Source organism: Macrobrachium rosenbergii, chromosome 9 (genome assembly GCF_040412425.1).
Source record: "Macrobrachium rosenbergii isolate ZJJX-2024 chromosome 9, ASM4041242v1, whole genome shotgun sequence".
NCBI classification, from domain to species: Eukaryota; Metazoa; Arthropoda; class Malacostraca; order Decapoda; family Palaemonidae; genus Macrobrachium; species Macrobrachium rosenbergii.
In genome coordinates, this window is record NC_089749.1 from 56,741,220 (window position 1) to 56,757,964 (window position 16,745).

Consider the following 16,745-nt stretch of genomic DNA (forward strand, 5'->3'; position numbering starts at 1 on the left):
TATATATATATATATATATATATATATATATATATATATATATATACATCATCCTGTCTAATTCAGCCTACAGACCACAGGATAATTCGAAAACCCGCGAACTGTCATTGCGTACCTGTTGCGCGCTGAGCCCACTTATCTGCGCATCAGTCATGTGCAGTGGAGAGCTTACACCTGTTGATGAGAGAGAGAGAGAGAGGTGTAGGGCCCTTCTGAGCACACCTGGTCCTCCCTAATTTCCAGCGACCAACAATGGCTCTGGGACATCTTCGCTCTACCCTAATCCAGTGCCCTTTTTTAATCGTCTCTCTCTCTCTCTCTCTCTCTCTCTCTCTCTCTCTCTCTCTCTCTCTCTCTCTCTCTTTTTATTCAAAGAGAATCGTGGGCAGGGCAGATTCAAAGGGTTATTTTTGTCTTTTATGTACACACACACACACACACACACACACACACACACACACATATATATATATTACATATACTGTATATGTGTATATATATATACAGTATTTGTATATACACTACAGTATATATATATATATACAGTATATATATATATATATATATATATATATATATATATTATATATATATATATATATATATATATATATATATATATATATATAGGCCTACAGTATGTATACTATATATATATATATATATATATATATATATATATATATATATATATATATATGAAATACTTGTACAGTATAAACAGATTTAAATGCAGAGTAAAATTCCAAAAATTTTTCATAATCTTAAGTTTCATCCAAAGTAAACAGTTATGACTGAAAAACTCGATTCCTATATATTTCCTGACACTGTACGAAACATTTTCTTAAATGACAGGTTTACGTAGCTTTAAATATAAAGGAAAAGGTGGCAATTATTGATTGCAGGTGTCCGAGTAATCTTTTAAAAGAGATATTTGGAACTTATTTCTTAAATTTCTCACTGGGATCTCAAGCCTTACTAGAGATTTTCTAAAAACTATACTTTTCCTCATTTATTCTTGCCTTTCGTCAAAATCATTATTTCACCCATATAATAAAAATGGAGTTCAAAACATCTGACTTTATCCTGAAAAAAAAAAAGCAGCATTAGTAATGGACTGGAATATAGAAAAATGAATCGTTTTGCCAAGTTAAAGTATGTCTGACCCACGGAACCCCACCAAGGAGTTCCTCCTCAGCGCATGCGCTGTTATGAGCCAGTATAGCACCCTCTCAACAGGTAGCTCAGTCCTGACCATTTCATCACTCGTTTCTTGAGCAAGACGAGCCAGTTTTCCGACCAAATTTCGTTGCAATCACTCGTTTCACTCGTACTTACTGAGTTCATATTTCATAACAGAATTTAGCTAATCATTTCGTCGATAATAATCATGGCCCTATCGCGTCCCATCAAACCGAATCTCAACTGCTCTGAGGAATATCAGCCTAGCTCGTCTGCCCAGGGCTGTTCAGAGACTTCTTCCGTCTCTGCTGACGGCGCCCCTGGAGGAGGAGGAGGAGAACGCAGGGTACCCAAATGCGCCAGATGCCGAAACCACAACCTCAGCAGCATATTGAAAGGACACAAGAGGTACTGCCCCTTCGCAAGATGCCAGTGTCACCTGTGCGAGCTTACGCTGCAGAGGCAAAAGATCATGGCCCAACAAGTGGCTCTGAGTCGTGCACACGCCCAGGACGTGGCCCGGGTCACTCTCCTTCAGGAAGAGCAGCACCCTCAAGAGATATTAGCATCGGCGGACGCCCTGCGAACGGAAATCGGGAAGAGGGATCTCTCTGTCAATGGCGGCAACGCCTCGCTACATCGTGAGTACAGACTGACACCTGCAGCTGTGGTGAAGGCAGCAGCAAATCACTTTTGAGTTATTGGAGACTAAATTATTATTATTATTATTATTATTATTATTATTATTACTATTGTTATTATTATTATTATTATTATTATTATTATTATTATTATTATTATTATTATTATTATTATTAGGGAGGAGACCTTCTCTGAAGGCGGTAGCGTTGAAAATTAAAGCTGTTTCTTCTCTGTTCGTCTTACAATCTTCTTTTCATCAGCATGTAGCTGGTAACAGAACATCTTTATATTATTATTATTATTATTATTATTATTATTATTATTATTATTATTATTATTATTATTATTATTATTATTATTGCCGTTGTTGTTGATGTTGTTCAGAATATACATATAAACTTATGAAACAGAGCCCAGAGCGCCACACAGCAAAAAGGCCAAAGTTTGAGCAAAAAATTCTAAATCGTAATTATCTACTATTACCTTAGCTATCTATTCAGTGCGAAATATGAGATAATTAACACCATAGATAGGTCATTTCATTTATGTTTACTACAGTTAAAAAATACTAAAATAAAACAATGGAAGGAACACAAATTAAAAACGAAATAACTGATGTGTGAGGAATTCATCCATTAAACAAAATAGGTAGGCCTACATTACACAATTAAATTACTCTGCGCCCACACTGGCTTATATCAAAATGAATTGTTGCATGTTCAGTGCAGGCTATAAATGAATTATTTTAATAATGAATTATTACAATATTCAGCATAGGCCTATAACTAAGTTAGATCGATAGGCTGAGATTCCAGAAAACGCATTCTGTGGACAGAATATACTATAATAACCCACTTTCGTAAAGTTTTCTCCCTTCTGCATAATGAAAACGACTAGAGAAAAAAATAAGGAAAAAGGAAAATAAGTTTACCGGGCGTTGGTCGGTTCAGAGAGCTGTCAAAGAGGTCTTTGTGTTTACGGTTTTCTCCTGAACGGAAATATTTGATGTTTCATAAGACTCGCTTTCTGAAAGGGCACAGCCCTCTGGTACCTCAACAAGTTTCTGTGAGTGAGGATGCCAGCCCCACGCCCTTTTCTTAACCCGAGCAGACGCTAGCATTAATTTACAGATGGGTGGGAAGTAGGCCTAAAGGTAGACCAATGGGAGCCAAGCACATCACAAATTGGTTTCGGCAAACGTCTCAACATCAGCAAGACTTGAATTAATTGTTTTTAATCACCAGCAGTATTCATTTGGGTTGCATTGTTATATCCCTGGAACTATGGACTCCTTTCGAGGTTCTAGGCAATAACATCAGGTTTCTGTAGGAAATAACTGCAGGATGAACAAAGCATTTATGTTGTGGGAGAGCGAGAAACCCCTTGCATAGGCCTAAGAATGTTTCTATTTCAGTTTTTTCTTTCTTTTTTAAAGTTCTGAATGAAAAGTGTTTAAAGCCTATAACGAATTACGATGAAGAGAGAGAGAGAGAGAGAGAGAGAGAGAGAGAGAGAGAGAGAGAGAGAGAGAGAGAGAGAGAAGGGGCGGGTGTTGTTTCGCTTCTGGAATCGATTACGAATGTGTTTAAGTCTAGGTCTACATTCTGTCTCCCATATCTTTGCGTTCTCAACAACATAGAAAGAATTGCCATTGCTTAGGGTACATAATACACGCTCACACGCACACACACACACACACCACACGCAAACACAAGCAAACGTACGCAAAACAGATACAAACACATATTTTGTCTGAGAAACCTTGGTGAAAGTAATAGGCTACTTCACTTGAATCCATGGGACTAGCACATTCTCTCTCTCTCTCTCTCTCTCTCTCTCTCTCTCTCTCTCTCTCTCTCTCTCTCTCTCTCTCTCTCTTTTGCACAAATCTTTTCGTCTTTCTTTTTCCATATTACAAAGGACACAGTCAGTTGGTCAGCTGCCGTTAGCCTCACAGGGGTTGATAAGCCTTATCGAAGTTTCCTGCTGAGTTCGTGTAACAATTTCCCTTCCCGACCACTTCCGCCGAAGAAGCTGATGTTGCGCATGTGTGTGTGTGTGCGTGTGTTTTCATTCATTCATCCATTCATGCTCTCTCTTTCTTTCGCTGATCATAACTTTTTTTTCCTGTCACAGGAGAGAATTTCTTAATTTATTCATGCCACCTCATATGAACATTTTCAAACAGCTGCACAGTTGCACAGTTGCGTGTGTTTCATATCCTTACAGAACTTGTTTTTTCAGTCATGCATGCGAATATACATGAAAATGTTTTATCCAGAGTCACGTATATAGATAAGCTTTTTTTCTGGTAATGGAAATACTTTTTCTAAATATCTTAACAAATGGAATTTTAGCGAGACTGAATCTTTTGTATGTGCTCCTGACTTGAAGTTCCAGTCAAATACTGACATCAAATTTCAGTCAGTTGTTTTGTCAAATAGGAAAAAAATAGCCGCCACTAGCCTGGCCTATTGGTAAGCCAGATTTACATAGTTAAGGAAACAATATTGGGTACGTGAAGACTTAATGTCAGTAAATGATTACCCTTTAGATAGTGACTATACTTGAAATGTCAGATACCTTGTCAGTCAATGCCCCTTTATAATATATATATATAATATATAATATATATATTATGTATTATATATTTTATATATAGTATATACTATATATGTGTGTGTGTGTGCGCGCGCGTGCATTTGTTTGTATGACTGCATGTGATTTTATTATATCGACAATAGTCTACGGGAACCAAACTTCATTTTTAGACTTGGCGTTATCCAAATTTCTCTCTCTCTCTCTCTCTCTCTCATTATGAAAATTTGTAGAGAGTTGCTGTGGATATTGTTAATCATTCCTTCTTTTATATCTTTTTAAACTTTGGCCTTTCTTTAAGGTCAAAGATCTGCTTCAAAGCCTCATTTTTATCTCTTTTTTTTTTTTTTTTTTTGTAGATTCTGAGGAAATATTACTGTTAGAGGCCTCTGACATTACTACCCTAACGCTAACGCAATTCTCCTTGTCTTTTAATAATTTCCATAATTTTTTATATATTTATTAATTTTTAAAATTATATTTTCTTTGTGCATAAGTGATCTTTTCTTTTTGCATTTCCCATTACCGTCTGTTGCTTCTTTCCAGTGAACACCACATTCTTTGGAAGCTTGAATTTCAAGTCAATGGGTCCCAGCACTTGGCCTTTGGACTAAATTTTATATTCCATTCCATTATAAAAACTGAGAATACCTGATACGCATTTTAAAAACAGCTAATGAGCAGAATGATTTTGGAGCCGACCGCTGAGTCAAAAGGTCACGTCAGAATCTCTCGTTTGGTACTTTATGTTACGATCTTCTCACTCACAGTGACAGTGAGAGTCCCACTTGTGACTGAAGGAGACACTGATCCAAACTGAAATACCTGAACGTTGTTTGAAGTTGTGGGGAAGCAAACGGCACTGGTAGGTTTATTAACGAAGTCTTTGCGTAACGTGGAAACTAAACTGTAAGAAGTAAGTATATCTTAGTTTAACCAGACCACTGAGCTGGTTAACAGCTGTCCTAGGGCTGGCCCGAAGGATTAGCTTTATTTTACGTGGCTAAGAACCAACTGGTTACCTAGCAACGGGACCTACAGCTTATTGTGGAATCCGAACCACATTATGACGCGAAATGAATGAATTTCTATCACCAGAAATAAAGTCCTCTAATTCTTCATTGGCCGCTCGGAGAGTCGAACGATGGGCGAACACCGTGCTAGCCGAAAGCTCTACCCACCCCTCCAATGAAGAACTTACTGTAGCAGCCCTATAGGCCTACTTGGTGGAGTGACGAGTACAGGATTCATAGCAAACTACATTAATTACTAACGTGGTGTAAAAGGTTAAGAAGACCAGATACTTATTATTATTATTATTATTATTATTATTATTATTATTATTATTATTATTATTATTATTATTATTCAGAGCTGCTACAGTAAGTTCTTCATTGCAGGGGTTGGTAGAGCTTTCGGCTAGCACGCTGCTCGCCCAGCGTTCGATTCTCCGAGTGGCCAATGAAGAATTAGAGGAATTTATTTCTGGTGATAGAAATTCATTCATTCCTCATCATAATGTGGTTCGGGTTCCACAATAAGCTGTAGGTCCCGTTGCTAGGTAACCAGTTGGTTCTTAGCCACGTAAAATAAATCAAATCCTTCGAGCCAGCCCTAGGACAGCTGTTAATCAGCTCAGTGGTCTGGTAAAACTAAGATATACTTGCTTTTAACACTTTGTTTCCACGTTACGCAAAGATTTCCTTAATAAACCTACCAGTGCCGTTTGCTTCCCCACAACTTCAAACAAGGTTCAGGTACTTCAGTTTGGATCAGTGTCTCCTTCAGTCACAAGTGGGACTCTCACTGTCACTGTGAGTGAGAAGATCGTAACATAAAGTACCAAACGAGAGATTCTGACGTGACCTTTTGACTCAGCTGTCGGCTCCTAAATCATTCTGCTCATTAGCTGTTTTTAAAATGCGTATTAGGTCTTCTCAGTTTTTATAATGGAATTGAGTGGAGTAAAAATTTAGTCCAAAGGCCAAGCGCTGGGACCTATGAGGTCATTCAGCGCTGACAGGGAAATCGACATTAAAACGGTTTGAAAGGTGAAGCAGGAGGAAAACTTCGCAGTTGCACTATGAAATAATTGTTAGAAAAAGGTGGAAAGAAATATGGAAGAAAGAGAATATGAATGGAGGTACAGTAAAAGGAATGACAGGGGTTGCAGCTGGACGCCGAAGGGACGCTGCAAAGAACTTTATGTTATGCCTACAGTGCACCAAGTTAAGTGCACTGACGGCACTAACCCCCAACGGTGATTTTTTTATATTCTGTATTTCAATCTGCGAGGTTTTCCTCCTGTTACACTTTTCAAAGCTTTTTACTCTCAATTTCTCTTTCAGCGCTGAACGACGTCATAGGTCCCATTCCTTGCCATAATAATCTGTAGCTACAGTCACCTCCACCGATAGGGAAAGACCCATACGCACATACCAGGAAATATTTACTTGATATCACGGCTATTTTGTACTTCGGTTAGATGCAGCAAACGTTCTGCTTCTGCATCACTCCTTTTCTCTGGTTTTGCTGTACCAACGTTGCATTTCTTCTTGATTACTAACCAATCTTCTGGCCAAATCAGTTAACATGGGGCAAAAAAAATTAAATAAATAAAACAAGGTTGAATCTGTTGGCCTCAGTATGATTTAAAAGCCTTACTTACTGTAAAATATTCAGACCTAAGGTCTGCTGTTTACAAATCACTTCCCACCATCAGCAACACTGCATAACCGTAAACTGCAGGCAAATAATGATTTCATTAAGCTGAAATTGCAAGCAATAATTCAGTCCTAGATTATCAGAGAAGATTTACCAAACACCATCCGGCCTCAAACCTGATTTCACTCCCATCATGGTTACCTCTCGATCTCCCTCACAGATGCCGCCTTGGACTGGACTTTGCAGCAGCAGCAGCAAGCGGCGACCTCCTCCAGTTACATCCATGGACTCGGCGCCTCCATCCCGTCGCCTTTTCCCTCGCTCTGCGATCCATTCAGACTCCCATACCTTTTCCCCTCGGTGTTCCAGCCGCCGTCGCCCTCTGTGTCTCCGCTTCCCTTGTCTGCACTGAGACAGCCGCCAGCGGTTTCCCACTTCTTGCAGTGTCCTCTGTGCGCGTCCAGGATGACGTCGGAGGTCGAGCTGCGACATCACCAGTGTGAAACCAACTGAAGAGTGGTGAGTTTCAGGAGCGGTGGCGTCTGTTCTTCTTAGGAAGAATTCTGTGTTACAACGTCCACCGTTTCCTCCGCATATCTCTCAAAGGTGTTTATATACTGTAGGTGATTTTGGTTAAGGCTCATATATATAGGTTAGTGGCAATGGTTATGAGTGTAGTGTGTAGTCGTAGCCAGGACCCCTCTGATTGTGCATCTGGGTAATTCAGTGACTGTAAGGGTACCAAAAAATGGCAATTTTTGTCAAAATTTTGTGAGTTATTGCTTCAGACATCCAAGAAAGTGATGGAATTCTGATGATTGTTCTGTTCACTTCAATACCGTTTTTGAATATGCTTGCATTAAATCCCAACCACTGGAGGGGCATTAATTTTGGGTGTGGTCATTGAGAGAGAGACCTGTTTTGTATTATTGGGGGCTCATCTTTTCAAAAGTCTTATTTTTCAGTCATTCTGTTATATAAGTTCTGTTATCACTTTTTCGTTTGATTTCAATAAGTATCTGAAAGTAACAGATAAAGGTAGAGGTAGATGTAGAGGTAGGTGAACAGATTTATTGACAAGGGACGTTTTCTTAAAAGCAAACATATTCAACTTTTGTGAAGATGAGTCTAAATAAACTTTTTTTTAATCTAAATAAAAAGAACTTGGGCAATTCTACATTAAAGAGCTCTGGATGTTTTTACTTTTTTTTTCATTATTTCCTTAAGCGATGTATTTGAGTCTGACTGGCATATGTATGCTTGAGCTAAATTCAGTTCTTTTCGTTCTTTGTAGCACAGAAGTTAACCCTTTCAGGTTTCAGTCACTTACATGTGTCGTTCACCAAGCACAAAAGTATCACAAGCAGAGCATTTAACACGCAGCGACAGTCACCCTTATTTTTCATGCAATCTTGTGCTTCCTGTGTGATTAAGGCTCTCTCTTTCTATCCGCTATCCCTTCTCTCCACAGGGTTGAACCATTTCAAAGTACCCTGACCTTTCACCTAGGCCAGTGGTTTTCAACCTTTTTGTGCCCATGGCCCATTTTTTGGTATCCCTAAATACTCATGACCCACTTCCCTTCAGAATTGTGTAATGATGATAATAGAATTATTATAAAGCATTTTCAGAATACTTTATTACCATAGTTTTACATTTTCATTCGTGTAATTATTTTTCAGAACACTTTATTAGTGATACATTTTCATTTATGAAAGAAAGCACTGGCCTGCATTTACTGTAAATGAGTTTGCATTTTTTAATATTATTTTGAAGTTGTCCGTGGCGTGGCCCCACCACCCCCTTAGAACTGCCCATGGCCCACAGGTTGAAAACCACTGACCTAGTCTAACCACTCGGCCACTTCTAAATATCCAAATGTCTCTACGTTTCTCACCCTATCAGTTGTTCTCATGCCAGCATAAACTAGGCCTACAGTTCATTTAAACATATTCAACCCACAGGCGATTCAAGTCTCCTACTAATCTTTGCACACACCTAGCTATCTTTCTTGTTTTCAATATATTGTAACTAACCTCTAATCCTTCCCGATGAAATTTATTCGAAGTATTTTTTGTACGTAATTCGTAAACCATTAAACAGACCATTAGGCCAAGATATAAGCTATAAGCATGTGATACTCCTTAATAATTTTAACCACACTCCTCCCCTCCCCCCAACCCGCCTCTTGTTACGGGGTGACAGTGTTCACAGTGGTCTATGGAAACCTTTTGATGAGAACCACCTGTAACCTTTTGAAATTGTTTACACGAACGGTGAGAAAAAAATCGCTTGGTCGGCACCTTATCTTATTTCTTAGGGCTATTGATGGAGCTATGGTGTAACTGGTAGCAATGTCTGTAAGGAATATTAGTAGTAACGATATTCAGGATGATGCTAATATTGACACCAGGTAGAAACTTCTTTGGTACAGTCGAGCTTTTGAAAAACGCCTCGACATTATTGCGCCAGAACGGAAACTGTCAAAAACCAGGAACCCTTTTTGTCAGAAATTATAATTTATTTGGATCATATTATACATAGGTTGATTGATATTGGACTAATATCTGTCAATGACATATTTTTAAGACTGTCACATTATCCTTTCAACATTTCTTCTTTTATATATATATATATATATATATATATATATATATATATATATATATATATATATAATTATATAATTGTAGCAGATAAAAAATGGCAGAGATTTCATTTTCAAAAACTAAGGGAATGCCCTTTTTTCCACTTGAGCCCCTGCCCTTCTGAAAGTCTGTGCACGTCCCTGTCAAAAAGCCACGATTTACTGGCTACAGATTTTCATTCGTGCCTCTAAACAATACGTCTACGACATGAGGTGCTGTCTTTCCTCATTAAGAAAAGCAAAAAAACGTTTGTCTCCTTTAAAAACAAACAGGTGGCCAACACGTGACTTCGACCTATTTCTGCCGTGTACAGAAGCATGAGCACACGATAAGATAAAAAAAAAAAAAAGTAAGTCAGGACCTATATTAGTTTCGCAGCACTGTTCATGATCCTTCATTTTTGTTACTGACAGCAAAGACGCCTAAAGAGAAAGGATAATGGCGAGGTTGGAACAACTTGTTATTTTAGCAGTGGTGTCCATCACCGCCCTCGTAATCGGTAAGACTTGTTATTGTTTTTTTCTTCTTTTCTTCTTGGCTTAATCCTGGTCGCCACGCTCAGAATGCGGATTTCATACGGCCATAATCAGATAATGTTTGAATTATTGCGTTATTTAGTTAAATGGCATGACGTTATATGCCACAAGTAATTGTTAAGGCAAAGTAGGTTTGACTGAGACGTATTCCAGACTCTTTAGAATCAGGCTGGCTCGACCCTGTCGTTATCTCTGAAGAGGAGTGTAGTTTCTGCGGAATGCTAACCAGATTCTTTGCAACGTCTCTTTGCCAGGCATTTAATGTTGCAGGACTGACAACCACAGAGTATTTGTCATGTTTACCAAGACATAATGACGAACCCTAGTGCGATAAACTAAGACCTGACTTTCTAACCGAAAAAAAAATTGTGCTAGTACCATGACAGAAGATCCTTCAACACATTTTAGTTAACCTTCCAGCGAGTAACTCAACAGAGCATTTATTCTCAAACAGTTGAACAAAACAACGCTAAAACAATATTTGTTCAGCGATGAATGATGGATATGCTTGAAAGAAGTCTAGTGTAAAAGTACCGGGGTTAATTCTCAAACCATTTACGATCTGATAGAGCTATAGGCCTAGCGCAGACCGGCCTTACATACACCAGCTTACCTTACGAAAGTTATTAAGCTTTTTTTTTATGTCACTGAAGAGAAGATCTGTGACGTCATTTAGCCACAAGTTAGAGTTGCCTAGATGAGGTACACCCAAGAAAAATCTCAGGCTTCTGACAGGTATGTCGGTCAAACGGACTGATTAGCAAGCAAATGTTATAGTTATTTAGGGAAATACCGTTTCTCTTATTCATTAACCGCAGGTAAAAGAACAGGAAAATATGAAAAAAGAGCGAACCTTGAATTAGGCAGAAATAACCACAAGCTACGAGACCATCAATGTTTAATGGACAATTTTTTCCTTAAATGAATCAGGCTCAGCTGTCGTGATAATCTTTGCAAAACACTTTTATTAGTACTGAGGTGCGTCACAGCAAAGAAACCTGACGTCGTTCAGAGCGCTGTCATCCAGAAGTATGCCCTGGTCCTCTTCCACCCTCGTCATGAGCCCGCAGATAACCTTATCCTTCTTGCAGCTGACATGCTCTAACCATGACCCCCACTTCGTCCCTGGGGACTCCAGCCCTTGGTCAGATCCAGAGCACCACATGCGAAGAGCGTTAGCGGCAGTGTTGTCCGTATGGCCACCATTTTCACTCTTTGTCAGGGATGAGAGAATGAACACATCATGGAAAACTGTTCTGGTATTAAGGCACAGAGAATTTATAGATGACGTATATTTCTGTACAAAACAGCAGTCACTGACACATTCCTTATTTACCTGCAGAACAGCAGATGAGTAAATTCCTCTTGTAACTACAAAACCATAAATCTGAAATGAAGGTCAAGTGAAGGGACATTTCTTCCTCCTATCCTGTCTACAGAAAAGTTTCCTCTAATTAGGAATACCTCTGGCATCCAAGTAAGCCACTTAAGTCACTTAATTCGACTCTCATTCAACAGCCACCAATTCCTGGTTCCTTTCTGGTCTTCAGATATTTTCTGCTCTCTACTTTACACGCTGCAGAGTTATTTCAACCAGTAGACTAGTGTAAACTGGTCCCATCAGCTCTTGCACCAATCGACTATGCTTCCTTTTTTTACACCAACTTCTAAAACTTCATGAAAATACTCATTCCGTCAGTACAAAAACTTCACAGTCAACTTACATCTCATGACAGTAAGATCTACAGCATTCACAAAACCTTTCTCTTCCCATTCACACCTTATCTGAAAAGTTTCTATTTATAGTCTCACAAAATATGTAATTCTCTCTACATCTTGCCCTTACTTCCTCTTTAGGCTCCCATCGTCTTCCACATCAGTTTCTTTTCTACCTTACTTGCATCACCACTTCTCTTTATATCCCTTCTCCTTATTCACTTGGAAGTTGAGTAATCAAATCTGTGAACGTGCAAATAAACTATAGTATCCTTAACGACCACTGTGGGCCAATCAACTTCATCTCACCTTGAGCTGATACCCTTTGAGGAACGATCCTTGTGGGCAGGCCCTCACTCCAGTCCAACTTCCGCGATTCATGGAGTCTGAGGTGACATCCCCAACGGAAGTCCCGTCAGGGGTCGAGCACCGGAGTCTGATTGCATTGACGCTTGTGTCGTCGTCGAAGGCGCCTTGTTCAGGCTCAAGCTATTGGAAAATGCAAAAAGAAAAAAAAAAGCAAGGTAAAAAAAAAAGAAAAAAAAGCAAGGTTAGTTACAAAATCTAAAGTCATTAAGCCATAGCTCAGTGGTAGAGCACTGGACTTGCATTCACAAGGTCTGTAATTCAATCACAACAGGTGTGAATGGGCATCAGCATCACCTAGGATCAGGTGAATGAGCATAGGCCTAGCAACCACATCCCGAGAAACGGAAGGCTCTGTTTCCTTTAATAAAGCCATCTTAAATTTATAATTGTATATATATACATATACATATATATAATATTTATATATACATATATATACATATATATATATATATATATATATATATATATATATATATATATATATATATATATATATGTGTGTATATGTGTGTGTGTGTGTGTGTGTGTGTGTGTGTGTATCTGAGAGCCTCAATAATTTCTATTATTCAAAATAATTCAGCAGAATATCAAAATCTCAGTATCTGTGACTGCATACTTTTAACTAAGCCACAGCGTTAAAGACAACACTGCCACAAACTCTAATGTATAGACCTTACGATGCAGTTGACAAGAGTTCACCCTGAATGGAATCAGTGTTATGTTACTTTTGTAACAGAAGGGTCTATATATAGCTATTTCTGGAGGAACTTTTGGTTAAAAAGAAATAAGTACATGCAGCATCTGAAGATGAACCCTCATCCCAAAGGGATCTTATTTTTGCAAGCAGACTTGGCCCTCTATCAACGCGTACAGATTTCATACCAGTTACTCGAATGAAAAGAAAAATAAATAATGAAAAAGGTCAATACAAACCTTTATCTCGAATGCAGAGGCATAGGATCCATTAGGGCAGGCTTCAGTAAGTCCCCAGTATCCGAAATGGCTAGCGCCTAGGGCATGGATGAAATCGTCTGGCTTGTAAGCTTCTGCACCTCAGTTACGTACCAAGAACAGAAGACAAAATCACCGATATATCAAGGAATTATTGCAATAGGCCTACGTCATTACGAACCAAGAACAGGAGCGGAAAAAAAATCACCATTATGTGAAGGAATTTTTTTTTTCAACAGGCCTAAGATTTGAGTTCAGTCAGTTGATGGATGTAGTGGATCGTATTCTTTGACATAGAAAGGCCTTCTACGAGGTCTAATTGGACGTATTTGTGATCATTTGCATAGGCTTTTTAAAGCACACGCCTTCTCTGTACTGCAGAGTGTTGGCTGTTGTGTAGTTATGGGTTGAAGTCCTCATTCAAAAATTCAAAAATAGCGAGAAAAAGGTTGAAAAATTAAAATATAGCCTATTAAATTAATTAAGCTGATTTACAAAGCTACGACACAGAAAAAACAATAAAAACATTATATGATATATCAATAACAAATTGAGAATCCTTCCATAGCTACAGTAATGAGTTCCTCTGCATATTATGTAAAACACTTAATCAAATAAAAATCAATAAATTCTATAATGATTTTTCATCAGAATCATTCCCTTATCAAAAGGGGTTGATAAAAGTGGCAACAAAGAAGAAGGAAAAACAAGAATATATTTAAAAGAATACTAACCAGATGCTGAAACAGCAACAGTAAAGAGAATTAATAGACCTATCATGGCTCCTAGCTCAATGCCAGCTCCGACCTCTGCTGCTAGACTGATTTTCTCGTTCCGAGTCGCTTTTTTCTTAAACCTTCGGGCGTGACATCAGTCAGGGCAAGGACCTTGAGTCAGGGTATACTGAGAGAGTGACGGTGCCCACTTATCTCGGCAAGCAATTGAACCTGTCCTTGACCTGCTTGGGTATAGAGAAATAACATTCAGTAAGGCAGTTTGGTCTCTCACGTACAAAAGGGAAAACCGTTAAAAACCGCATTTTTCTGTACTTTTAAGATGAATAAATCTTGTAATATGGACATATAACGTCAAAGTGGAAACTACAGTGATAAGGTACATATGATAAGGTCGCATTTTATGTAACATGTGAGAACACGTCAAATGGGGAATGAGAAAGTAGAGTCTAGAGCTCCAGATAAGACCCATGTTATATAATTTAGGCCCAGCACACGATACGCACCAGCTTTTATACGCATTCGTTATTCGCTTTGAGTACTTATGCGAATAGCACTCAGTAAAAACACTAAATGCACATAAGATCCTTGATAATTCCACGAGATTTAATGGCGACAAAATGAATTTGAGGGAAACACTAAACTCGTTCAAGAGTAGTTATCGCACACTGGTGTTGTATTCTACGTACAGCCGTAGATGGAGGTCTTCCTTCACTTCATTACTTAATTTCAATTTTCTCGTTCATGAATTCCCTCTGTAACATTTGCCACTGCATAATTTTCCCAAGTGACGTCGAGGCCAGTGAACGCCTCATCGAGGTCTCCTTAAGTCACCTGTGCAATTGCGTGAATTGCACATTATTAGAAATGGCCTCTCAGACAGGTAACGTCGCATTAAAAAGTGACTGAAATACAGTTCATCCACTGCGTTCATTAACTCCTAATTATTTCCCACCTTCGGATCTTCGGGTAAAGTTATTCAGCAGCATTATAACTCATCCGGTAAAAACATTTTTGAATAGTCTGCTCATTGTACCAGCGAAGTCGCGTCCTTTTTCGTGCCTTTTTGAAGCATGTAAGGCCCCTTTTATCTTTTTTACAGAATAATACTCTATCAAAGGCAGCTTTAAATTGTCCGTGAACTATGTAAGAAAGTTTTGTAACCTTTTTGCGCGTGTTTTTCAAACCAAGACCCCATTTTAATTCGTTCCTTTATTATTTTACGTAACAGTAGACAGTCATTCACCGTAAGTGAAGAAGACTCATCTTTTCTAGGCCTAGATATTGACAGCCCAGACGACTACATTCACACCCTTGGAGCAACACATTGGGGATTCTGGGGGTTAACAGAGGCCTGTGCAAATGGTTCTTACGCCTACGGATTTGAAATCAAGGTTAGTGACTCTGAAGAAAAATAAAACGAGAAAGAAAGAAACAACAGCTGTTATACAAAAAACAGCTTTCGAATCACGACACGGTCTAGCTTTATCACCAAGAATATACAGTACTGATAATCATGATATACTTAGTTATGTACTATTCAAAATGATGCGAAAGAATTCTTGAATGGTGCACTTGGCTTTTAAATCCTTCATTGTGACTATTTCCAGGTAGAACAAGAACATGGAGCCTTCGATGATGACACCAGCATGAACGCCATTCAGCTCTTCTGCCGCACAAAGGGGGGAACTCACACCGGTGAAATCACTTCCTCCACTATGGATTTCGGTGCATGGACTGGCTCACATCATTGTCACAACGGCTATCTCATTGGATATGACTTGAAAGTACGTCATATTAGATCACTGCTTTCTTTCTTGAATCTCGTTGAAGGTCTTGTACTTGAGATACTTCTCTCAGACTGATGTTATTGTTCGTATCTGTAAAACTAATTTATCTTCATTGTTTGATCCATTTATGGCTGTTATTGTTAATAATAACAATAAAAATCTCTCGAGACACCTTATACATTGGGAAAACTTGTCAATTTTGACTAGGGGCCTGACTGTATGTGTTCTTTTTAGGGAAGAAAGTAGACTTTAGACATATTTTGGCCAAAATGCCTGCACTCAATGGAATAACCTTGATTCAGAACCGCCAGCAACTCAAAAGTATTAGCAAGTTATCTAAAGATACATTTCTAATCTTCGTACAATTTGCTAACTTAGGTTCACCAAGACGCCGGTGCTCTGGGGGACAACACTGCCGCCAACGGCCTGAAGATGTGGTGCTCAGGGGACTCGGAGCCTCTCGAAGCACCAGGAAACCACTGGGGTCATTACATTGGAAGGTCGACTTGCCGGCCTGGGAAGGCTATATGCGGTCTCATGACTCGCGTCCAGGAAGAGCAGGGCGCCCTCAGTGATGACACGGCTTTAAATGATGTCAAGTTTCTTTGCTGTGATCTCTAGTGAATCAGCAGGATGAGAACTGTTGGCTTTTATATTTCGGCTTTGCCTTTGTTCAGCAAAGCCAGCTAACTGTTCGTCTGTGCAGTCATGAAGTTAATATGTTAAACATAAATCCTTGGGGTCATAATTACATAGCCTAGTAACGTCAATGCTTTCCTTATCCTACCTATTGTTTTGTCAACAAAATTATGAAATTCGACCGCTTTGAATGGCCTGTTGACAAGTTTAGTAGAGCTGAGGTTTACAAAATTAATACTGATGTCATGGAATCGTCTCCGGTAACAAGAAACC

The 16,745-nt window shown here is 38.8% G+C and overlaps 3 protein-coding genes across 4 annotated transcripts; 2 read left to right on the forward strand and 1 right to left on the reverse strand.

The window, feature by feature from the left end:
- The first annotated feature begins 1,233 nt into the window (after positions 1 to 1,233).
- LOC136841856 (doublesex- and mab-3-related transcription factor 1-like) lies at positions 1,234 to 8,285 on the forward strand. The gene is made up of 2 exons (XM_067109250.1): positions 1,234 to 1,823; positions 7,307 to 8,285. The coding sequence occupies exons 1-2, from the start codon at positions 1,391 to 1,393 to the stop codon at positions 7,597 to 7,599; spliced, it is 726 nt and encodes a 241-aa protein (XP_066965351.1). The 5' UTR covers positions 1,234 to 1,390; the 3' UTR covers positions 7,600 to 8,285.
- A 1,803-nt stretch (positions 8,286 to 10,088) lies between these two features.
- Positions 10,089 to 16,598, forward strand: LOC136841857 (vitelline membrane outer layer protein 1 homolog). The gene is made up of 4 exons (XM_067109251.1): positions 10,089 to 10,233; positions 15,319 to 15,437; positions 15,654 to 15,830; positions 16,212 to 16,598. Exons 1-4 carry the CDS (start codon positions 10,173 to 10,175, stop codon positions 16,452 to 16,454), a joined length of 600 nt encoding a protein of 199 aa, XP_066965352.1. The 5' UTR covers positions 10,089 to 10,172; the 3' UTR covers positions 16,455 to 16,598.
- LOC136841858 (vitelline membrane outer layer protein 1 homolog) lies at positions 11,152 to 14,265 on the reverse strand. Of its 2 annotated transcripts, none has more exons than XM_067109253.1 (4): positions 14,044 to 14,265; positions 13,292 to 13,404; positions 12,296 to 12,475; positions 11,152 to 11,483 (listed from the first exon to the last, which is right to left on the reverse strand). In XM_067109253.1, the coding sequence occupies exons 1-4, from the start codon at positions 14,087 to 14,089 to the stop codon at positions 11,238 to 11,240; spliced, it is 585 nt and encodes a 194-aa protein (XP_066965354.1). In that variant the 5' UTR covers positions 14,090 to 14,265; the 3' UTR covers positions 11,152 to 11,237. The 2 variants fall into 2 exon arrangements, with proteins under 2 accessions (XP_066965354.1, XP_066965353.1); XM_067109252.1 differs by having other exon boundaries at positions 13,292 to 13,410; positions 14,044 to 14,250.
- Positions 16,599 to 16,745: the final 147 nt, after the last annotated feature.